Source organism: Dinoponera quadriceps, unplaced genomic scaffold (assembly GCF_001313825.1).
Source record: "Dinoponera quadriceps isolate SergipeBrazil2010 unplaced genomic scaffold, ASM131382v1 scaffold316, whole genome shotgun sequence".
Lineage (NCBI taxonomy): Eukaryota > Metazoa > Arthropoda > Insecta > Hymenoptera > Formicidae > Dinoponera > Dinoponera quadriceps.
Genome location: NW_014554530.1, coordinates 1,412,884 through 1,438,175, shown reverse-complemented (window position 1 = coordinate 1,438,175; position 25,292 = coordinate 1,412,884). Strand labels below are relative to the sequence as shown.

Below are 25,292 nucleotides of genomic sequence, written 5' to 3'. Positions count from 1 at the left end.
AGAGTAAACTATGTTGTTTGATGGAAAGAACGATGTTATATAAAGGAATTAATATTTCATTTTCCATAAAAAAATGTATTTCATTATATATTAAATTACTGTCCTATTGAAACAAAGAAGTTTTTCTAATTTTTCTAATATAGCGTTATTTCTTTCAAATAATTTGTTGATAATTATTGTAATGTTTCGATGAATATACAAAAGAAATATGTTATTTGACGTAAAATATTTATTTGAGAAACTGAACAGTCCTATTTATTGGATCAAATCAATTCGTTTGTTTGCTCTATTCGAAAAGACAAATTTCCTAGACAGTACAATATATAAAATCGGGGCGATGTCTCTTAAAAATGAAAGAGATCTTATATTACGATATCTTAAAGACAACTTAAAAATGTCTCCCGATTTTGGACATTTGTGTTGTCTGGATGTTTCAATTGAAGCAATATTATTAAGTCCAAAGAAATCCTTTTCTCTGCGCTCGAAACGTTCTTGCATTGTCGGATGTTATCGCGTCCGTGATTGAGTGAGAGAAATTTAAACAAATCGCAGGCTTTTTCTAATTCATCATACGACGATTAGAAAGCAATCTGACAGATGCGAGCAACGTCACGCGCACGTGCAGCGATGCAGCGTTAGCGACAGCTGTTGTGTGTTGATCGCCGGTCGTCGTGACGACCTGGTCGAGCAGCACCTCCTGGCGGACCTCTTCGCGCCGCTCTCCATGCGATCACACACGGGTCGAAAAAAAGAGAGTCACCGTCGAAATGGTGGTCGCCGACAAACGCAGGTACCTCATAGTCTCCACAGCGGGGCATTTCTTCAGCGCGTCCGTGCGACAGGACGAGGAGGACGTCGAGGACCGTGAGATCCTCGACCGGTTCTTGGAGCAGTCGTCATGCAGGACACTGTGCGCCCGACCGATCGATGCGGATCAAGACCAAGTGCGCTTGAAACTGAGCACGGAGCTGGCACCTGGCAAGAACACGCTGGTCTTCTTCAAGGTATACAATCTTCCTTCGCCAAGGAAAATATACGTCGGCACCGAAGATAGACGAACAGGGGAAACCGACGCGTGTTTGCGACGACGCCTAGACGTGTATAGAAACGCTTCTCTCTACGTCTCTCTTCGTTGACGCTGATCTCTAATGATCTTGATGATCCGCAGTCCTCGTCACGGAGGCCTCCTCCGTGACGACGATCGCGACGATAGAAAGTATATACTCTAGAAAGCCACCGTGCAAACTGCCAAATTACCGCCGCTTACTATCGACTGATGTTGCAAAAAATGCCGCACACAGGTGACAGCGGCGGCGGTCACAGAGGAGAACTTTCACGACGTGGTGCAGGTGGCTTCGATCGGCTGCGGGGACGGCTCGGTGCTGATCGAGGGTCTCCGACAGGTATGGGCGCCGACTCTCCGTTCGTCCGGCCTGAGCACGTCATACTTGAAGAAGCTGGAGGAGAAACTGCTCAACTCTGGATTCTCGAGCACCGTAGCCGAGGAGGAGGAATTTTGGCGGCGGAGGCAGGACGAAGTGAAACGGTCGCACGAGAAGACGGTTTGCGAGGAAGCCGCTAAGTCCGTGAAGAACATCCGGCTCGAACTCGAGAGCGCCGCGGTGTCGAGGTGAACTCTTTTATTCCCCACCTCGCCCGGCGTCCAGAATTTTTTCACCACTCTCGCTTCTTCTGATATATCGTTGTTACCTTTTGCACAGAGATGGACTGTTCGCTGTAGAAGAGGCCTGCGAGGCCATCTCCGTCTTCGTGGACGATCTGTGGAAGCTAGGAGGACCGGCGTACACCGAGGAACGCATGAAGTCGCTTCTCGATGTAGTCGGGAATGAAGTGGTCGAGCTGGTGCAGAATTATCTCGACGCGGTACGTGAACTCACGTGAACGTTTCTAACGAGAAAATTGATCTGCTTAGTAGTATATTTTTAGCTTGCGTTCTGCTTGTTTGTACCTGGTCAGCTGTTGCTGAAGAGCCTTTTGGTCACTTTTGCTCACATTTTAGTAGATACCTAATCCTCACTGTGTACAACTTGTGCGTCTAATAAAGTGTATTGTTATTGTTATATTATTCTCTTATTATTATTATTTATGGTTTCGAAGGCCCGAAAAAACCCGAGTTTTTTCGATTTTCCCGTGGGTTGTTTTGGTTTCTTTCCCAAGGGTGATAAATTCGTTTAGAAAAATTCGCGTGGATTCGGTTAAAATATGCCACATTTACTTCTTTCTGTAAAGAAGAAAATTGCTTGCATTTAACTGAATTTAAATAATAACAAATTGTCTTCAAAGAATTACAACTGAATATATTATGAATAAATATGAACAAATATGAAGTATATAATATGTAATGTTATTATTTTATACAAGTTTTAATTAAACACACGTGAATTTTTCTAAACGAATTTTTCTACTCTTAGAGAAAAATCGGAAAAATCTATGGAAAAAGTGAAAGAAATTATTATTTTTTTAACTATATTATTATTAGAGAAGATGGTATGGTAATATATTATGGGCTTTGTAAATATTATGGCCTCTCTTAAAGTCTCCACTATTATCGTGATGAATTCTAGCGATTACTTATGGAATTATTTATTTAGTAGTCTGCCGTTACGTAGTGGCTTTAATATGTTTACACACAATAACCGGCATTTGTTACAACGTATTTTTACTTTTGAGTATTTCTAGACGTTTTTAAAGTACATTTTGATTATACATACTTCTCCATTCTTATTGAGCTTGAGTGTATTATCACACAAATATATGTACATTTGAATGTTTTTTTCATTATTTAATATTTCATTCGGTTGTACACGTTTCGAGTTGCGCAAAGTTAAACAAAAGCATAGCAAGCTATTATGCTAATATAGACACCAAACAGCGCTGATAATATGACCTTTTTCTCAAGGTTTTCTTATCGAAGTAGTTGTTCGATAAGTCGATAGTTTACCGTTGTACTTCTGTTTGCACCACACTACTCTATCCTTTTGACTGATTATATCTTCTGACAAATAAATTATTATCTACATTAAAAATTCACAATTATATTCCCTGTTATTTCTCCTCTAAGAATTTATTTTGAGTACGTAACTTGAATATATAATTTTGCAACAAAACACGTGTATTATTTCAAATAAAACTAGTTTTTCAAATTTATTTTATTTTATGGGTCACATTACTACCACCTCTATTTCTCTTCAACCCAATATGCAATGTCGCCATATTTTAAATAACGTCCTGAGTAATAAATATTCCATAACTTTGGATCTAGAATTGACTGAACAACACTGACGAATATAATTGTTCAGTTCTCAATCTAAAATATTGATTGTTGCTAAAGTTATTGTACAAAATATTAATAGAGAGCCATGATATACTATCTTTTCTTCTATTTTATTATTATTATTATTGATCTACAATCATGTAGATATTTCATATTCCTTCGTGAAATTCTTGCGCTTTCTTTCTAGATGTTTATGATTGTCGTCAGTTGTATTGTACCATCTCTGCGTAGTATCTGTTCATCAAAGTACAAAGATAGATACAAAAGAGAGAGAGAGAGAGAGAGAGAGAGAGAGAGAGAGAAAAGAGAGAGAGAGAGAGATTTATATGTGTAACAACTTATGGAATATTGTTCTTCAGATCGACACAACCGATGCTCGTGCAAAGGACGAGACTATCGCGCTCGGTGCGACAGTGTGCGACAAATGGATAAACGCCACGCAGAAGTTGACGGAGCTCTTCTGGCCGCATCATTCGCTTCACCCTTGGCGTGGACCGATCTTCGTACCCGGAAGATGCTCGAAGCTTGGCAAAAGACTCAGGTAGGCGATGATGCGCACGATAATCCGCTCGGGAATAATTAATAGACGCACTCGCGGTCCTCAGGCAAATTTCTGGATTGCGCGCACAGCATCGCCAACTGAGCAGACTCCTAACGTCGAGCGAGCGATCCGGCCTCGGTATCGAGAAGCTGCTGCAAGCCTTCGATGACACGAAAGGTATCTGTTGATCTGTCTTAGACAGATTTTATGTCGGTTTCTTAACGAGTGATCGGCAAATCTGTGGTTCGAACACTGTTGTTCCTCGAGAATTCAAAGTGCAAGGAAAAAAATAATTTTGCACGGAGATTATTCGCAATTAGAACGGGGATAGTTTTGTCACTAGGATAAAAAAGGTCTGCTGGGTGAATTTGTCCTTAAGACATGTAAATTTGCTGTTGGAACAAAGTAGTGTCTTCTTACATTTATTAATTTGTTCTTACGGCAAAATAATCCAGCGAGTGATAAGTAATATTCTTAACAAATCGTCTTATTGTCCATATAGTAACTGACAGATTTCGTTGCATAAAATTCGTTATGACAGCAAATTATTTTTCTTCAAGTGGCAAAAGTCAGAATCGAAACTCAACGAATCCCTAATCAGTTCGCATTAGTCGCATTATTTCGTATAACGAGAGTTTATGATTGCGATTCAGTCGCGCTAGACGATGAGGAACGTGACGACGAGTGGGGCCGGCTGAGACTGAAGATCGAGGAAGGCTTGGTGCCGGCCGAGGAACGCGTCGCACAGAAGCTCAAGACTCAGATCGCCGACGCTGACACCCCGAGTTCCTTGGTAACCGAATTCGAGAGATACAGCGAACTGATGAAGAGGGAAGGTCTTAAAAGGGCCTTACGTGGAGAACGAGAATCGCTGCTTTCTGCATATCGCGATCTAATCGGTAGAAAGCACCCAAACATCGAAACGTCCTCAACATTCGTTATTTCAAGCATTACGTCGCGTAAACGTGGAAAAATGCATACGGACGATTTTCGCAATGAGTTTCGCGTATTCTCTGTAGATATTGAGGACGAGAATCATATAATTCGATTCGCTTGACTCGATCGTCTAATGAAATATTCCCTCGAAATTGCAGAGAGTCGCTCGGCTGGCCCCGATACGGAAAATCTCCTGGACGCTCCTAGAGTGTTACAAGAGGTTCAAGCCGCTCGATCCTCGGAGGTGCGATTAGAGAGTCTGGCTAAATTAGGAAAAGAGTTGCTCGCTGATCTGCCGGGCTACGAAGACGTGGCGGCTCAGTTATCCAGCGCGTTGAAGGACGTCGAGGAGAAGAAACGAGACTTAGTGGAGTCATGGGTAATTTTCAACCACCCACTTTTATTTTCAACACGATATTACGTTTGCTCTTTCTATAATCTTAAATAAAGAAAAAGAATCCATAACATAAAGTAATAGACAAGATGACTTGGTAAAAATTCAGATACTGTCAGATCAGTTTATAATCTAAACAAGTTATCTGCGCAACGATTGATCCATCGGTCTTCATTTTTGGCACAACATTTTCACTCGTGCAGGTGAACAACACCAAGAACGATATAGCCAGGAAGGAGTTGAGTCTGGGCACTGATTCGCCGGTGGTTGAACTTACCGGCACCAGCATGATGCGAGTGACCTACGATCCTCGACTGATGACCATGATCAGAGAAGCCAGAGCCCTGTCCGGCGAGGGTGTCGAGCTGCCGAGGGAGATCAGAGAGCTGGTGGACAGAGCTGCGACTTTGGCCGGACGAGCCAGAGCTCTTCAGCAGATCGCTACCTTCCACAACACGATCGGCGATCGAATGGTGCCTTCTCAGAGACCGCTCATGTTGGCGATAGCCCTCGAATTAGCGCGAGCCGTTCAGGAACAATCGGGTGTCGTTTGGTCGGATCCTCATCTCGTCGACGTGTACACCACTCGCTTGAAGGAGTTGGTAAGAATAATTAAATACACGGCTAACGATGGACTACCAAGCGTTAAAAAGCGACCACTAACGAATGGTAATAATTAAAGTTAAAAAAGATACCGCAGAAGAAGAGGGCTTCTGGACAGGGGAGGCGGGCTATTTCACACTCGCATATCGTATTTTCCTTAGTAACCGCGACAATTTCCACACGAGAAGGATCATCTTTTACTTGAAGAAAGAAACAATGAATTACTTGGAGATTTTCATCAATTTCCTCGCTGCTAATTCTTACGAATTTTGTAAGTTTAGGTGGTGAAGTTTGCCCGACAAAACTCGGAACTGATCTCGAAGCACTCCACGTTGCGGGACTACGTGTCGAACCTGTTGAAAGGCGATGCTGTGCACCTAGTTGGGAATCAGAGCATCTGGAAGGAGACGCTGGCGAGCATGAGGGCGATCGTCGACGCGGTGGATTCGGAATACGGTAACGCGAAGGCTTGGAAGCTGCACTGGGATCGACAACTTCTTAAGGCGCTGGGTGTAGCGTACAGGTGCGATGACACAGTTACTATTAAATATTTTTAATTACTGCAAATTGCTTTTGATAACAATTATTTTGGAAAGAATCTTTTTCACCGGAACATTTTGGATAAAATACTTTCATACTTGTGCGTTTTGTGCTCAGGAGCGCTTTGCCGTCCATGTCGAGGAAGCTGTCTGAGATCCGAGTGGAGCTCACTTTTCGCGACGGGTCCTTGCAATGGAGGCCGCCGCTCGAGGATATTCGCGCGAAGTTATATTCCGTTATTCGCCGATCGCTCTCCATCCCGATAAATTTCAGAGGCGTCGGCGACATAAGCGATGCGCACTTCGGCGATCTGGTGCAGAAGAACGCGTATCTCTTCAGCGGCGTGTACAAGCAGATTGAAATCGCTCTGTCCACCCTCGAATTCTTCAGAATGAAGTGGCTGAATTTAGCGACGCCCGCCAATATCGACGTGGGAGAACGGTAAGTCAGATCTAGCTATTGCGCCTCTTTATTATATACATTTAAAAAGTATTCACGTATCGTACTCGATCCTTCGAAGCTGCAAATTAATCGCAAGCTTGTTTAAATTCCCAGACTGAAAGGCAAACCTCCTCAAGAATGGGCGAGAGCCTTCAAAGAGGCCAAGCAATGGGCTCAAGAGGTAAATTATGTCAAATCTACGACAAGTGTAAATTAGAAAGTGAGCTGCGCGATAAAAAGTAACAAAGAGAAATTTGTTGCTATTTACCGATAGAAATGCTCTCCGATATATATATATATATATATATATAAAATACTTTCTACAATCTCTTTTCTTCGTATCGCTCTTATGAAATAATTGTCCAAACGTTGAATTTTTGCAACGTAGGTTGGAAAATTGCGAGGTAGCGACGTGAAGATCCTGTGCATATGCGTGGACACCGCGACGACGAGGAACGACTTGGAGACGGCGTCTCGTCATTACTGGGAACGTCTGTGCTCCGATTTAAGGGCGGAAGCGTCTTCGCGTCTGGTGGCCATAGTGGATTTCCTGTCCTTCGCGTCCAAAGAGCTGGAACGTAGACCACGTGATGTGGAAGAGGTCGGATTAGCTCACGAAGCTCACGCGCGCATCGAGCAACAATCGGCGGGCGTAGCTGAGGAGATGGAGGCTGTTGCTGTCCTCGCCAAAGTTATGGCTGCGTGGACCAGCGAGAAGCTAGACGGTAATGTTAAATAAAATTAAAATTTATCGAATTGAAAGTTAAAAGTTAAATTAAATGTATTAAATTATTTCTTCTCACATAATAATCTTATCCTTTCTTCCGATGCAAGCATTAAGAAACAAACATTGATATCGATAAGATGTAAGAGTTAATATCTTCATTTAGTTGCTGAACTAACATCTATGAAATCCTTTTATTTTACTAGGCGTGAACGCGGCTTACGCCGCTTGGCAGGATCTGGGTGATCGTTTAGAAAAGCACAAGGCCGTTATGGTGCGACTATTAGAAGACACCAAAGTGAACCTCCGTCACAAGGCGATAGCGTTGAGAGACGAGAGGGAAAGATGGCAGACCAAGTGGTCTACGAGGTCGGAAAATATGTCGCTCGATTGGCTCCTATCAATGAAGGAACGTTGGGTTAATCTAAACGAGCAAATGGATTCTTTGAAAGCGGATTGCAAACGAATAAATTTGGATCTCGAAAGCGTCCTGGAGGATGACGATATTAATCTGTCGCAATTGGAGCGAGAATTGGAGGCCGAGGAGTCGAATCACAGGTCTCCGTATAATTAATAGATAATTATTCTCTCTTATCGAATTAAACATCTGCATAAAATATCTGGCAGACATCTATAATTTAAATGCTCAAGTAAATTATTTAAAGCAAACGTTAAAAATGTAATAAATGTTTAAACAGATAAATGTCCAAATAAATTATATGTGTAAATCTGTACAGTTTCTGCTATTAAATACGATTGTGCGCAGGTTCCAAGCAGAGTTTCTGGAGGAGCTGAAGAATCAGGAAATCGAGGAGTGGGCCGTGGCTAGGAGGAGGTTACCGAGACTCCACGATTGGCTTGACTCGTGGGAGAGCAAGATCCGCTTGCAAGACAACGCGGAAGCCGACACCTTCGCCGGCAGGAAAATAAACGAGGTTCGATCTGCAATCGAGTCTATTCAGCTACTTCGGGGAGACGAGATCGCCGATGAGCATTGGACCGAGCTAATACCCATCCTCCGTCTGAAAGTCGAGAATCCACGGGATATCACTTTGGGTCATTTGTTCGGCGCCACAAAGGCATTAGCGGAAAACGAGGACCGTGTGAAAGTAAGAGAGAACATATTACTTCCGAGATAGCAAAAATCGTCCTTTCACGCATCGTGAATTCTTCGAAACGCCAAATGCGACATCGTGTTCATTCAGGAAATAACGAAACGAGCGATCGCGGAATTAGGGATTCGGCAAGCGTTGGTGGACCTGGAGATCTGGGAAGGTACCGCAGCGCTTCCGTTGCAAGAGACAACCGACAGCATGAACATGACAATCCAACTCGTCGGAGATTATGGCAGCCTCTTAGCGAAAACAGGTGCGACCGATTCGTGCCGTTCCCATTTTTTAAGAATCGTCACTTGACGAGTGAGACGCGTCATTTTCTTACACGAAGATGAAATTTGTTCGATTAAAAAAAAACAACACGATCGAATCGGCCGCAGAGGAACTGAGACTCCTGCTGGAAGGAGCGAAAGGTACATCAGGACACGATAGGTTCGCGTCCCGAGTCGCACGCTGGGAGGCGGCTTTAACGGAACTCGAGGAGAGGATCAAGGTGCTCAGCACCGTGCAGAGGAAGTGGGTCTACCTGGACCCGGTCTACGGAAGTGGCGCGGCTCCTAACGATTCCGGACGATGGTCCAGAGCTGACAAGGAATTCAGGTAACTTGCAATAACGCGCGATTTGTAGAACGAAAAGCTTACTTAACTTAGTTGATTTTCTCCATACTATATTCGAACGTTAATTCGTACCTTCACGAATTTTTAGACATCTCATAGGAGACGTATCGCGGGATCCTCGAGTGCCATCCTTGAGGCGACTCCCGCTGCCTGCTTTAATCAATTTGAAGGATCTGCTGGATAGATGCCAGAAAAGTCTGGATGAATTTTTAGAGGTAAGATTGAACGATCGAAAAGTCTGTTCGAAGCGTTACAATCATAACAAAACAGCAGCGAAGAATCCTTTCGTTGTTACATATCCCTGACGTGATTTCGAAATTGCAGGAGAAACGAGCGGCTTATCCGAGATTGTACTTCCTCAGCGACGAGGATCTTTTCGAATTGGTATCGGCCAGCGGGAAAGGCTTAGAGACTCATCTGCCGAAGTTGTATCACGGCGTGGGTTCGGTAGTGAAGGAGAACAACACGTTGACGGCGATTGTGTCGCCCGAGGGAGAAATGTTGAAGTTACCGGAAGTCGTCGACCTCACGGAATCTTTACCACAATGGCTGAATAGCCTCGAGAAAGGCATGCAGAAGGCTCTCCGGCACAGTTTAGAGAAATGCCTAAGCAGTTCCACACCTGACCCGTCTGTTTATCCTACCCAAGTAATGTATATTGTTACATTTTACCAAAAGTTGAACGACTTTAAACGATACTTCAACAATAATTAATTCGAAAAGTCGAATCAAAAATTTTACTAACCAGTTTTCTTCACCCGACGAATTTTGTACATCTATTTTTACCCTCATGTGTAATACAAATAATTTGCAGGTATTATTACTCTCGGAGCGAATACGATTCACCGAACGCTGCGAGCAAGCTTTGAAAGAGGGTCGTACGGCCTTGCAGAAGCTTGTGGAATTTTTGGAGTCGCAACGAGCAAGGTACAGAGGATTGGAAGACGCCGGTGACAAACTAACCGCGCTGAAAGCGCGCGGCCTTCTTCTGGACACCGTTCATCACCTGCAAGTAGCCAGAACGTTGCTGAAGACCGTGGTAGCTGGCGAGAATGCCGGTTGGATGTGGTACAAGCAATTGAGGAGTTACAAGACCGTAAGTTCTGATTCTGTAATAAGAATAAAAATGCTTGTGTAAAGAACAGTCCACAGAAGTTTTTGCGTTGCTTTAACAAGGCGTTAATTTAACATGTACTTTTATACTTTTTAACATATTCCCATGTTAAAGTGACATAAAAATTTCACATTTCAATGGATCGTTATTCACATAAAATTATTTAAAAACTGTTTATTGCGTAGAGACCGTTTAAATTTATTTCGATTATTAATAAAAAATCGACGAATAATTTTTTATTATTTTACACGTGGTTCTGTTTTCAAGAATCAAGGTACGTACGTGGTACGATGCGCCGGTGCGGAGTTACCTTACCGATTCGAGTACCAAGGAGCAGCGATCGGTTTGGTGAGGACTCCCTTGACGGAAAGGTGTTTCTTGGCTCTTACGCAAGCTATGAAACTCGGCCTAGGCGGCAGTCCAACGGGTCCCGCTGGAACCGGGAAGACCGAAAGCGTCAAAGCGTTAGCGTCTGTTTTAGGCAGACTCGTCCTCGTCTTCAACTGTGATGAGGGTGAGAAAGTTATTTTCCGATCGTTAAGCGAGCACTAGGATAGCAAGTTAATACGAGGATGTTACAATTAATTTTGCGTGACAAGCTAATTACAAGTGTAAGATAATAACAGACGTAAGTGTCAGAGCAGGCAGAGTGTTTCGTCTTTTACTTTTCCGCGTCATACTTTAATTTCACTTAGTTTATAATGTTTTAAGTCTTCGGATAAATATATTGAATTAATTAAATTTTTAATGACGAAAATAGATTTCTTGACTTGAAAGTCAACTCTGCGAGCAGTTCTATTCAATCCAAACACAGTGCTTGATATTGAAAGATCTATAATATTTAAATCACTGTAGGAATGGATACTGGCAGTATGAAGCGTATCTTAGGCGGACTGGCGCAGGCTGGTGCCTGGGGTTGCTTCGACGAATTCAACCGTCTCGAGGAGGACACCCTGAGCGCGGTAGCTATGTTGGTGAGGCCTCTTCAAGAGGCGATACAGAACGGCTCGCCCGACATCCTACTGGGCGATCAGAGAATCAAGCTGGATCCTCACTGCTGCATCTTCATCACGATGAATCCAGCCGGGAGCGAGTACGGAGGCCGGCGCAAACTGCCGGATTCCCTGGCGAGGCTGTTCAGACCGATTAACATGGCGCGTCCGGACAAATCGGACATCGTCAGGACTCTGCTGGAATGCGCCGGGTTTTTAGAAGCTGCTACTCTTGGCAAACGGCTTGTAGAGGCCCTCGAGATCGCCGAAACTATGCTCTCCGAGCAGCCGCATTACGATTGGGGGCTCAGGTCGCTCAAGTCCGTGCTGGACGCGTTGCGCCCGGCCGCCGACGTCGACGAGACTACCAGGTACGTTTGCTCTCCTCAGGATAGACTACACTGTCCAACGAAATTCCCTCGCACCAAGAGTGCGAGTAGTCATTTCTAAATTATTTTTACCTGCTGAATCTGCCATCCAAATTTGTCTATCACGCAGAGCTATTTTCAAATTGCTCTATCTCGAAAACAACAAATTATGTCGAAACGGAAACGAAACACATTTTAAAGTTAAAAGTCAATACTTTTACGTGATATTAATGAAGTTTTAAAAAATTTTCTTCCGGTGCTACGACATGAAAATCGTCGTTCTTAATCTCTTTAACATCGTTTTTCACAAAATTGTGACGTGATAGCCCAATTTGAACAACAGATTCGTGTCATCAGGCGAAAGTAAGTCGGAAATGATTATTCACATTCATGACGATGTTGGACAGCGAGTGCTATCTTTCGAAGACGTAACAAAGAAGAAGAACGTAAAATGTTCTGTTTCGATTTGACGAAATGGATGTTTTATTATCCACTAGGCTGCTCATCTCGATCAAGGCGTCCACGCTCCCGAAACTGACGGAGACGGACACGATGAAGTTCATGTCACTGCTGAGCGATCTCTTCCCGAACGTTAATCCTTCATTATCCGTCTCCACCGAGAGCGAGGACTTGGTCAACGCTTTGTCGAAGATCTGCGAGGCTCGAGCCTTGACGAAAGAGATCGCCAACAGGTGCGTTCAATTGAACGACCTGTTGAGAAGCAGAACCGGCGTTGCTATAGTCGGCCCGCCCGGCAGCGGGAAAACGTCGATCAGGTCGTGCTTAGCCGAGGCGATGGCGAAAGTCGGAGAACCCGTGCAGCAGATTATCGTTTATCCAGGTGCGGTACCGAAGAGCACGTTATTGGGTCACGTGAATCCGCGGACGAGGTAAATGTCGAGACGTAATCACTTTCTCTCTTTTATATAGAATTTATTCAAATTAATTATAATTATATGTACGTTCACGCGTGGATAGAGAATGGAAGGAAGGTGTTTTGTCGAGCACGATAACGTCGGCTGGAGACACCACGACCTGGATCGTTTTCAACGGAGACGTTGAACCTGAATGGGCGGAGGCTTTGAACTCTGCTCTGGATGATAATCGATTACTGACGTTGCCAAACGGAATAGGAGTTCGACTTGGTAGCGGCACAAGGTAGATAGCTCTTCAAATATATATTATAATAATTCAATTAATTAATCAATCAAATATTTCTCCGACAACATCCGTAATGCATAACAGCGATATAACGTACGATCGATCTTACTACTGTTAAGAGTATCATTGACTCATTCAATCATTTTTATCAAGATACGTGATCAAGATTTATTTCACAAAGTGCGTAACATTTGTTATACGCAGCTAAATGCATGTTAGAGTTTGGTACTTTGGAATTTGAATCTCATAATCGCAGCGTTCAACCGCTCGATCATCTGCGTTTATTATATGCGTGTTTGTAAAACAGGTTTATTTTCGAGACTCACAAGCTAGCCGGTGCCAGCCCGGCTACTGTCTCGCGGTTGGGCGTTCTGCATCTTGGATCAACGAGAGCGACGTTCTTGTTGACGCCACGGCGAATAGAACTACTCTCTTCGACGGCTGCGGAAGTTGCGAGCGCCCATTTATGCTCATGCATCGATGAAACTCTCAAGATCAATGTCGATGAGTCGTCTGCGTCTGGTCTGATGGATGCCGCGTTGTGTCATCTGAGTAAGGCTCAGACGTTCACGCAAACCACCCAGGCTCTTCTGCTCTCATTATGCGGCCAAGTGAAAGATCAAGAATCCAGGAACAATCTGGCGAAGTCCATCTATGGATCGACCGATAGTTGGTAAGTGTTTGAAAAACGGTGTCGTTATTTAATAACCCCAAGTTTACTGGGATTATTAAATAACGACAATAAAAACTTTTATATATTTAATTTTAATCACGGAAATTTACAAATTACAGTGATTCCAAAACTTCTAAATCAACTTTATCTTCGATTGACTTTATCTTAATCGAGAAATCGAACGTAATCTTTTTGAAAAGATTTCACAATATTAATATAGATTTAATTTAATGTTACGTTGAAGCTTTTAATTCATTCGATGATTTAATTGTTTCAGGTGTCCTGACCCACAAAAACCCAGCGCCGTCTTGTACGATCATGAAACTGACCGACTGGAGCCCTTCAACGATAAGTATGAATCTATCGACAGTGATTACGGACCTGTCTCGATTTCAGGTGTGATGGGAATTTTCGATGTTATATAAATGAAGACAAAGTATAAAGAGATCTCATTCACGATATTTCACGTAGATCTCATCAGAAGAGCTTTGGCAGCCACTTTGCCATGGATAGAAGAGGGTCACCCGATCATGATTCGTGGGCCCGAAGGCAGCGGAAAGAACACTTTAATCAACGCTGCGTTGTGGACAATTAAAAATCACGATAGCATGACTGTGGTGAGAGCATCATCGCTTTACGGATCTGACGATCTTGTGGCGCGTGTGAAAAAGGCTTGTTTGCGCCTGGAGTCCTCCTCACAGGGTAGAACGTACAAACCAAAAATTGGGATTCGAGTGCTTCTCATCTTGGAAGACATGCATCTCGCCGCTAAAGATTTACAGGTACAACCCACAGGTGTATTTTCCTCTAATTTTTCAATCAGTTGAGTCATACAGACGCCTCATGAGTTGTTCGTGAAAATAATATCTGAAGCATTAATTAAACATAGGAAAAGTTAAAATGAAATAATTTCTTTCCAAATAAGGATTTATAAATCAATAAATCAGCGAGATCAACCTGCTTTCAGGAATTAGTGAGAGAGTTGCTTCAAGAGGAAGGATTCCTCGAGGAGGATCTTGAATTCTCCAAAATTTCTTTAACGATCCTGTGCACCGCCGATGTGAGCACTCGATTACATCCTAGACTTGAGGCTTTATTCGCAACTTATTATCTAGAGTATGTATCCATTTTCATTTTTCCATTAGAAAATTAAATATGTTGAAACTTTTAGAGTGAAAGTTTTGCGAACACTATTAAAATTAAATATAATATTAATTAATTAATTAATTAAAATAAAATTTGTCCACAACAGGTATCCGAGTCAAAAGGATATCGCAGCGATCCTCGAGCTTCATTTAAGAAACTCCTTGAAGCAAGTTGACTCCATCATGGCGGAATCTTGGATCGCTCGAATGATGCCCAGTATCTTGGATGCTTTCCGATTTGCCTGTTCCTCTCAGGAATCTTCTATTGCTTGGACGCTCAAGGATATCGTCTCCTGGGCTACGCGCTTGAAGTATTATCCTACCCCTGAAAACGAAGCGGACATCACTCGTCATTTATTAGATATCGGGCATCGGTTATTCCGTGCAGGGTATTATATTTATATTTATATTTTAATTTTGTCATCACTTTTATTCCCTTCTAATATAAAGATTATATCAAAATATTACAAAGACTGTCGATATAAGTTCAGTGTTTAAAAAAGGAGGAGAGAAAAATAATCCTCTGTGTTTCAAGATTGAAAGTGTTCTCGCGTAATTTTTATTTTCAGCTGTATCGATAAGAAAATTAAATGAAATCGCAAATATATTTAATAAATCTAAATTGAAATTTTACTTAAACGCTTCTGCCTTTTGCGTGAAGTTACCGTATAACTTCATTTTTCCAGATTAGCGCCCAAAACGCAGACACGGTGGGAGTCTCTGTTATTGTCAAAGGAGTCCGATGTGAAAGATTTCGCCAACGATTTATTCGTGTGGAAGAACGCAAACGTCGGTCTGTATCCTCTAAGTGAAGAACAATGGCGGGAAGAAACAATCAATGTAGCAGCCAGATGCGCCAGAGAAGGCCAACCGGTGGAGGCGCCGATCTCGTCTTACCTCTTGGAAACTGTAGCTGGTAAATAACCTGATTAAATTAATTTTTTTAATTTTTATATAATATTGTTTAAAAGATCCTCCTGTTTTCAAAATTTACTTGAAAAATACTTTATTTAGATCAAGTAAATATTACTTGATCTAAATAAAAATTTGCTAAGGAATCTTGCAGTAATTATTTATTTGCTGAAAGTAGCACTTTTTTCTGCACAGATTGGCTTTAACAATCGTCAATTATTTTTTTTAGGACTGAGCTGGGCTGTGGGCTGCAATTTCCGCGGTATGATTCTCATTGGACGACCTGGAGCGGGTCGGAGATCGGCTGTTAAACTGGCTGCGACCTTCTCTTCCCTTCGACTGATCGACTCGGGACCTGGTACAGTAAATGCACTTTAACTCACAGAAGCGAAGCACATATTGTCGTAACGCTCTCTCTTTCTCTCTACCGCAGAACGCGGTAGAGTGGCGATAAAAAGTGCCGTGCAAGCCGCAGGTATCGAGAGCCAACCGACGTTGCTTCTGCTGGAGGAACACCACGCCAGGGAAGAGAGCTTAGCCGTGCTGGTGAGCGCTATCGTATCCAAGGGGGAAGTTCCGGGTCTCTTCACGGCGGATGAACTCGACACGCTAGTCGCACCGTTGGCCGATTTCGCCCGCCGAGAAGATTTCCAAGGAACGCTGGAACATTACTTGTATCATCGTGCGTATACTTCCTCGGTCTTTTTCCTTTGCAGTCAAATAAAATATTATAAAAATGTTATTTCAATATTTAATGATATTCATATAATATTCTCGGAATGTTGTAAGGATGCAACGATCGATAACGTTCCGCAGGGCTGCGCAAGTATCTCCAGGTAGCGGTGATCTTGGACTCGGAAGAGATCGAGTCGTCGCGGCTGTTACACTTGGATCTCCTTCGACATTGCGCGTTGCTCGGCTCCGGGCCTGGTCCTGGCGAGTGGTGGTCTTGGGAGAGCTCGTTGATCAAATTGGCGGTCCAAGAAGGAACTCTGCAGCTGGACGAGCTCGAAGAGCTGTCGGCTGGCGCGAAAGTGATGATCGGGTCTCATCTGCAGGCACCTCGCCGTCAACGGGCGCCGGCGAGATTCTTGGCTCTGGTGCACACGTGGAAACAGCTGCGCGATACGTGGAGCAAAGAAGTCGAAGGGAAGCTGCAGACTCTCGAAGCGGGTATCGGGAAGCTGAGAGAAGCCGGCGAACAGGTGGCTAAACTGGAAGACGAAGTGTCGAGGCAGCGTCAGGAGCTCGAGGTTTGCATAACTGTTTTGTTCATTTTTACTTTAACGATAAGGTTAAAATCCAGCACAAAACCTAAAACTGAGATATAAGACATCTTAAACGTCTTACTTACAGACTATTTTAAGATGTCTAAAAAATGCGATTAAAGCGATACATCGGTCCTTTGTTTTACTCAATAGTGAGGATAACGCTGGACTTATGATATTATAATGATTATATATTCCAGGTGGAGAAGGGACGAGCCAATGCTGCTCTCGAGCAAATCACTGCGACGATGAGAGGAGCGACCACCCAGAGAGGTGAGATGACGAACTTGAAGGCCAGCACGGAACGAGAGAGCGTCGAGCTCGCGCGACGTAAGGTATTCTTCTTAGCCATTACGAAGCATCAATTTAACTATATCGGTACAACTATTCGAAAATTGAAATAGCCATTCGCACGAGACAGATTGATCAACGTCAGTGTGCATTTTGAGGTAATGAAAACTGATTGCTTAGGTGGATATAGAAAGCGAATTAGGGAAAGTTAAGCCCCTGGTGGAACAAGCTGCTCAAGCAGTGGCTGGCATAAGTGCCGACGCGCTGGCTGAGGTTCGCTCGTTGAGAGCACCTCCGGCGCCAGTGAGAGACGTGCTCGAGGGCGTTCTTCGGCTAATGGGCATAAAGGACACATCTTGGAACAGCATGAAGACTTTCCTCGCGAAACGAGGCGTTAAAGACGAGATCAGGTAAGCGACGGTCGGTTTAGTTGCGCGATTAAAATCTTTCTTCTTTCTTAAACTGAATTAATCGTCATCCGTACAGCACGCTTTATCCGATGGATAAGTCCTGTGATTAACTTTTCTCTGTTCCTTCGTAATGCGCAGAAATTGGGACGCGAGGCGCAGCACGCCCACCAGCTTGGAAGCGGTCGCCAAGCTGGTGAAGGAACGTCCGGAGAGTTTCGAGGAGAAAACGGCGAAGAGAGCGTCGGTAGCGGCCGCTCCTCTGGCGGATTGGGTGCTCGCTAATCTCCAGTACGGTCAGATATTGCAGCAAGTCGCCCCTCTGGAACGGGAACAACGACAATTAGCTGAGTGCGTGTCCTCTTCGTTCCAGTTGTAACGAACCAATTTTGGTTAATTTCTCTAGAGAAATTCGCGAGAAAAGCTATTTTATATTTATCCCTTGAGTAATCTCCTCCTCGACGGTAAAACTCTCTCCAATATATTCAGCGTTTAATCCTTTTATTAGTCGCTCTCTTTGATTTGTATGACTTTCAAGGGGATTGGCGGCGGCCGAGGCACAATTGGACAAGCTGGCCGCTGGATTAAACACGGTGGAGAGCCGCGTGGCGCAGCTGCAGCAAGAACTTGCCGAGCGCACGAGGGGTGCAGCCGAGCTGCAGCTGCGAACCGAATCCACCGAGGCCAGTCTATCAACGGCACGAGCTCTTTTGAAGAAGCTCGATACCGAGCATCGCGATTGGCAAACTCAATTCCAGGAGCTGACAGTCAGGAAAGAAAAACTGGACGTTGAGGCGGCTAATGCGGCGGCTCTGCTCGTGTATCAGGCAAATATCTTTTTACTTGTGCATTTTGAAAGATTTACATAATCGGTTGTTTCGTAAAAATTCTCTCCTCGCAATTAAGATCTTTAAAATTCTTAATATTAATGGAGGAGAAGATGGTGTTATGGCTCTCAATTTATATTTTTAATTGAAAACCTAATAATTATATTAAGACATGATTTTTATGAAAATGTGACGACATTACATAATCGGCCGAAAAGGAACAGGAGTGGCTCTCTTCTAAATAAATTAAAAAAAAATTGATTTTGTTAGAATATCGAATGGTAAAATGTACCTCTCTTCTAACTCAACATAACGTGATCGCTTCTTAATGCTTAATAATTCCAGACGTTTAACTATTCGCACAGGATCCCGGAAAGGACGATAGTTGGAAGAAATCGGCCGTGAAATTGCTAGTTACTGAACGCGAGGGATTACTATGGAGGGCGCAAGGATTACCGGCGGACACGAGCAGCTTGGTCGCGGCCTCTCGCGTCTTAAAAGGTCCCCTGGTGCCTATTCTCCTCGATCCTTCGGGCGTAGCTGTGTCCTGGATTAAACGCAGTATTGGCTCCAGACTCGAGGTCACACAACCTGAAAGCCCCAAGTTCCTCACGGCTCTGGAACTAGCGGTGCGTTTCGGGAAACCCCTCCTGGTCGAGGAACTGGTCGATTTCCCGTCGACATTGCTACCCCTTCTTCGCCGGAGACCGCTCAGACTCGGCGATCGCGTTTTGCCGGCTCAGCAAGGCTTCGAGCTCTTCTTAGCCACCAGGAAGGATAGATTGGAAGATATTCCGAAGGAAGCCGACGCTGTATTATGCGAGATCACGCTCGGCACTGGCACGAAGAGCTTGGCGGAGAGATTCGTGGAAAAGGTATAAAAATGAATAAGAAAAGATAAAAGAGCCGAAAAAATTCGCAGAAAAATGGGAAAAGGTCGGTTTTCCCGAGCCTTCAAAATTATAAATCTAATCATGTCTAACTTGCATTACAACTTGCTCCGACTTACGTTTGGATAATTAACGATACTCTTCTTCAAGCTTTTGCTGAACGAGACTCCGGAGCTCGAAGCGCAAAGGAGAGAAGCTCTGGAAAGGGAAGAGAAATTGTCCGGAGAACGAGACGCGGCCAGGTTAGATCTACTGAGTCAATTAGCTACGGCCAGAGGCCAGGATCTCTTGCAAGAGTCTCAGGGACAAAGACAAGGTGGACTCCTGTCTTCGTTGGAGGCGACGCAGTCCAAGGCGAAGGAGATAGCCCTCGCGCTCGAGGGAAGCAGACAAAGCTTGAGCGAAGTTACGAAGTATGCTGATGGCTTCTGAAGTTTTAAGTTTACATATATTAAACTCAGATTAGAAACGCGCTGATATTCAATCTGAACAATTATATATTGTCACTTTATTTTTTCTCAGACGAGCCAAAGATCACGAGAAGTTCGCGCAGTTCGCAGCTAACATTTACGAGACTGTCAGCGGGCTAACTCTTCTCAGCTCCTTATACGTCGTCTCTACAGAAGCCTACACGGACATCTGCTTGAAAGCCGTACAGGGTGACTACACTGTGGCAGGTGAAGACAGGCGGAAGAAGGAATCGCAGAGAGTGATCGAAAAACGGTACGTGTTAGGTCGATGTGAAAGTTCGTTCCGTTTTCTAATTAACTCTTTGCGTCTTCTAATTAAATCTTAGAATTTCTACGAATGCGAGATGGCGGGTCATTGAGCCAATCGGCGCATACTTGATTGTATTTTAAAGTTTAAAATGTTATACCAGTTGATTAAAAAGCGGAACGAACTTTTACATCAACCCAATATTTAAATGCAATGAATTCATTTATTACTGTGTAATTGATCGTACCACATTCCAGATTGATAACTCTGACGTTCCATCATTGTGCCAAGGCGATCTACAGGAAGCACAGGCTTCCTTTGGCTCTGCACATGGCATTATCCTTGAATCCGGTTTCGGACGCCGAGAGGAATCTCCTGTTCGACAACGGTGCGATCAGCAACGGCGATAACTCGGACTTCGAATTGCCCGATTGGGTGCCGGACGAGCGACGTGGGGCTGCGCAAGCCTTAAGTTCTTCTCTACCTGATGTACGAGACTGTCACTCATTGATATCGTCGATCTGAAAATTCTTCGCAAAATCCGAAGATTAAAATTTCGCTGACGAATCATTTTTCTTCATTACAGGTTGCCGTTAGAATGAAATCTTCCTGGCTGAAGGATATTTCCAACATTTACGCGGACAATGGACTCAGCGCCTTCCAGAAAGTCTTGGTCGTGCAGGCTCTGCGACCCGACTACTTGCACACCGCTCTCTCGAAACTGGCTGCGAATCAATTAGGTATCACGACACGCCCATAAAGAAAATTCTTGCTGGCGTAGCGAATTGTCACTACAGTAACAACAAAATGATTTGTCAGGAATATTAATTGTTAATTATGCCAACTAAATTTTCGTCGCAAAGACGTTCCGCTACAACAGCAAAATTCTTTTTTCCGTGTCAACAAATCTTTTCGCTGTCACTGTGGTAGGAAATAATTTACCGCGCTAACCAAAAATGTTTCCTTGTGTATTAATGCGCTAAATAATTCGAACTTTGCGAATGGACTTAAGGTGTGAAGGATCTGGCGCCGCCCTTGTGGACACTGGGTAGCATAGCCCAAGAGAAAGAAGGCTCGTATCCTGTGCTGTTGCTGTTATCACCCGGCGCCGATCCCGGTCCCGAATTGAGTGCGCTCGCTGCGAAGCACGCTTCGTCGTCCTCCGGATTCACCGAGATCTCCCTGGGCCAAGGACACATCAGTCAGGCCGAATCAGCGCTGGAGGCAGCGTGCAGGTAAAACGACGATCTCTTCATTATCGCAGCAATCACACGTTCTTCTTCGCAGAAACGGCAGCTGGATACTGTTGAGCAACCTGCAGCTCGCTCTGAATTGGTTGCCGCGATTGGAAAGCCTGCTTCGTTCGCCGATGTGCACCACGAGCAAGAATCCTTCCACGAGGATTTGGCTGACCACCGAGGAGTGCTCGGGATTCTATCCGGGCTTAGCGGCGCTCTGCCTGAAACTGGCGTATGAACCTCCCGAGGGTGTGAAGAGGAACATGAGGAAGTCGCTCCAGCAACTTCGACAGACGCAACCCAACGACGACGGCGCGGTCGCTGTAATAGTCCTCTCTTGGCTGCACGCGACACTGCAAGAACGACGGAATTTCGTTCCCCAGGGCTGGATCAGATCGTACGAGTGGAACGATTCGGATCTTGAGGCAGCCTACGAGCTGGTGATCAAGGAAATGACGAGGGAGAAGCGATCACAGCAAGGTATAGATTTTCCAATTCTTCTCGAATTCACAGCATTTATTAGTGACAGTTTGTTAATAGTATCATTTTATGCAGGACAATCTGCGTTTGTCGGTAAATGCATATATTTACTATTTCTTTAATCATTTATGATTTAGTTTAGTACTTTACGATGCAACTTTTTGGTCATCAATCAGGTGACTGGCAAGTCGGCAGAGGTTTACTCGACGTCGCAGTTTACGGCGGTCGTCTTCAGGATGACTACGACGTGAGAGCTTTACGCTCGATGATACGCGACGTATGGTCGAAGGATATCTTCGAGGGTCGCCGGAAGCTGGGAGGCGTGTTGAAGATCACCGACGTGACGCTCGTCGATCCGATTAAATCGCTGGAGAACCTGGACGATACCGACTCACCGAAGGAGTACTTCGGTCTCCCGGCTAACGCTCACAGAGCATGGGAAAGGGCTGCCGCGGAGAAAGTCCTGACGTATCTCAAAGGTATTTCAACCCTTTAGATGAGTTTAAGTGACTAATATTTTACCTTCTATTTTTTACATTACACTTTTCCTAATTAATATGTCTTCTAAATGACTGTCCAGGCATCTTGATGAAACATCTCAGCAGCAACGAGGGGAGCAGCGACAAGATGGAAAAATCGAGAGCTCAGCAGGACCTGAAGGAAATCATCGATCGGCAATGTTCGTCGACGTTCACGTATGACACGGGTACGGTGCGCGACAACAAGAGAGATCCATTGCAGGACTTTTTCGTCGACGAGATTGATCATATGAAAAAGTTATTGAATGTTATACGAATGGACATGGACGCGTTATCTTTCGAAGATACCGAGGTAAGGATACCCAGTGTCGGGCCTTAATTGATTAAAATTTTAGTTGATTAAAATCAAGCGTTCATCAATTACTTTGCTTCGATTAATTTTACGTTAATTGATATCATTAAGATCGATTAAATTACTCATGATTACATCTATGATTAACTTCGATTATTAATTAATAGATTTGAATCAACAACAAAAATCTTATTCGATTAATGCCAAACACTGGCAGACCGTTCTTTGTTTAATTTTAAATTATACATTCACGTGTATATTTCTCTCTAATAATTATTACACTTTTCATTAATATCACGTTAAAGCAATGATATCAATCGTTAATTTAAATAGAATATCTGCTTACTGCGATACTATAATTAAATTAATACTGTGACATTATTTTGCCATCATTATAAAATTAATCGCAACAACGATTTCGAATTGTGTTATCCACAGACTCCTAAGCACTGGCTTACGGAGTGGCGGGCGGGGCCGAGGAATGCCGTTCAATTCGTGAAGGCACTTTTGTCGAAGTACGAGGCGCTGAAATCCTCACCGATGAGTATACCACGTCGGGTCGATCTGTCTCAATTGTCCCGGCCGCGTGCTCTTCTAACTGCACTGAAACAATACACCGCGCGAGAACTCGGTCATCCGCTGGAAATACTCCAGCTCCGCGCAAATTGGACCGAGAATCGCGCGAACAGGGACTGGAAGGTGTCGCTTTCGCTCGAAGGTTTACTTATATCAGGTAATGTTAGCTGAAGAGAGAATTTTCATGTGCATGCATCGGTAAGCTTGAAAAATACGTTCTTCTTTTCCCTCGAGGATTAACCGGACGACAACTTTTCTTCGCAGGAGCATCCATCCAGGAAGGTGTGCTGAGGGACTTGGACGCAAATTCGCCGGCAGTCGCGGTCGCTCCGACGTGTCAAGTGGCGTTTATGCTCGACGAATATTCGAAAACTAAGTCCGGCGATGATAATCTCAACGCTCTCGAGGACACGCATCGGAAAGATCATCTGAATATACCCGTTTACGCAAGCGTTCAACGGGAAGCCCTAATCTGCTCGTTACCGATAGCGTGCCCGAGAGAAGAGCACGACGCGTGGTTACGTCGTGGCGTCATTCTGTATCTGAGATCTTAGCACAATCATCTCCAATCTCGGAGCCAACGATGAAGATACAGGATGAATCGCGACCGGGCACTTATGAAACGTTAAAGTAGATCACTTATTAAGATTTCGGATGAAAAGCGTTGTAGAGGAGAACGTCGAAGTGTGAATAGTTCTGGGATTACAGATGATAAAAATCGATGAAATTTTTATCAGATTTATATCAGATTTAATTAATGAGATATATAACGTTGAATTTGAAAAATATAGCCTCTCGACGTTCGTCTGTAAGGATTTTCTTTTAAACATTTTTTAAATTTAAATAACCGTATCGCTCGGGCAATAATTACGAATCACTTCGTGTAAAGAGTGAATAACTCGAAACGAAATTATTACAGCATATTATTTACATATATTATGAGACATTCTTCGTGAGAAACGTAAGTTCCTAATCTGTATAAAATTTGAAATTATTTATTGTAGTAATTTATTTATTTATTTATTATTCTTTTCTTTATTATTTCTCAATATATCTTTTAGTTAGTTTCTTTAGTTGGACAACAGATGAGGGAGAAAAGTACATACCACATGTCAATGGATCAAAAGCGTGAATTGAACAATTTTAATACGTTCATTATTATTAAAAATACATAGAGAGATATGTCGGGAATCTGTTGAAAGATAATCTTATACAAGGTATTCCGTCGCTATCGCGCCGAATCTTATTTGCGAATTCTCTTTAGTTCCGCTTTGGTGCATTACACGGGATGTTACAAGAACAGTTCAATTTGGTGGTTTTGTTTTAATAGATCTAAAATTACAGATAATACAGCATAGTATCAGTTGTTTTAATAAAATAAAATGGTCATTGGTTGGTCCGCCTAAGCCTATTCTTCGACTTAGAGATTCTCAATGTTTAAGCGATGTTTTGCATGTTGCACAAAACTCGCGGGTTGCATNTATATATATATCGATGTTCACATAAAGCTGTACCAGTTTTTATTCGGCATCAAATAAAATTCGTGATATCGGTAGATCTCGTGTTTCTAACAACTTAGCAGTGACCGAACCTCTCTGCATATCTTCTTTTTATACATATAAAAACATTCGGTGAGTTTTATCTGACGGAGGGACGAACAGGCGAATGGACAGATTTTCATCGAATTATCGTAATTTGAATCTATATTATTTTTAACATTTCGTAACCTCTCTTAATAACACTGGACGACACATTGAACGTCCTGATGCTTCCAAGTTCGCGATTTATGCCGAATGAACGGAATCAATGAAAGCAAAAGTAGCCATTGATTATTAATGTGTAAGAGTTTTAACGTATCGAACGAACTTATCTAATTATTAATGATATTTAATACTAAAGTTGAAGGAACTAAAGATAAGTTTACATTCCATTAAAACTTATATCGCTGAGACGATGAGAAGATCTGAAATCATCTTTCGAAAATTAATCTAAAATATAATCGCCATTTTCATACGTGGTGTAAGAGCAAATCGTGTTTCGTCGTCCAGTATAGACAAATACAACGAACTTTTTAAATCACAAACACGGAATAACAAGACTCTCTATCATAATATCGATTATAATTAAATTATCTATACGACTTTGTAACTTTTACTCGGGAAGTACAGAGAGAATTGAACATTAAGGACTTATTC

General features: G+C 43.3%; 1 protein-coding gene across 1 annotated transcript; it reads left to right on the top strand.

Annotated features, from left to right (window-relative positions):
* The first annotated feature begins 767 nt into the window (after positions 1-767).
* Positions 768-24,571, top strand: LOC106751859 (cytoplasmic dynein 2 heavy chain 1). The gene is made up of 47 exons (XM_014633061.1): positions 768-1,004; positions 1,302-1,630; positions 1,722-1,884; positions 3,655-3,836; positions 3,901-4,013; positions 4,490-4,735; positions 4,931-5,151; positions 5,370-5,768; positions 6,051-6,292; positions 6,427-6,750; positions 6,865-6,931; positions 7,139-7,475; positions 7,681-8,032; positions 8,241-8,583; positions 8,680-8,844; positions 8,972-9,189; positions 9,296-9,422; positions 9,532-9,855; positions 10,022-10,303; positions 10,589-10,835; positions 11,177-11,684; positions 12,179-12,571; positions 12,660-12,839; positions 13,150-13,515; positions 13,793-13,911; positions 13,987-14,297; positions 14,483-14,631; positions 14,768-15,049; positions 15,347-15,576; positions 15,802-15,930; positions 16,006-16,254; positions 16,389-16,825; positions 17,041-17,175; positions 17,312-17,541; positions 17,680-17,889; positions 18,077-18,365; positions 18,731-19,240; positions 19,406-19,668; positions 19,778-19,978; positions 20,230-20,461; positions 20,559-20,712; positions 20,985-21,207; positions 21,260-21,690; positions 21,858-22,169; positions 22,271-22,521; positions 22,960-23,254; positions 23,362-24,571. Exons 1-47 carry the CDS (start codon positions 768-770, stop codon positions 23,649-23,651), a joined length of 12,297 nt encoding a protein of 4,098 aa, XP_014488547.1. The 3' UTR covers positions 23,652-24,571.
* The last annotated feature ends 721 nt before the right edge of the window (positions 24,572-25,292 follow it).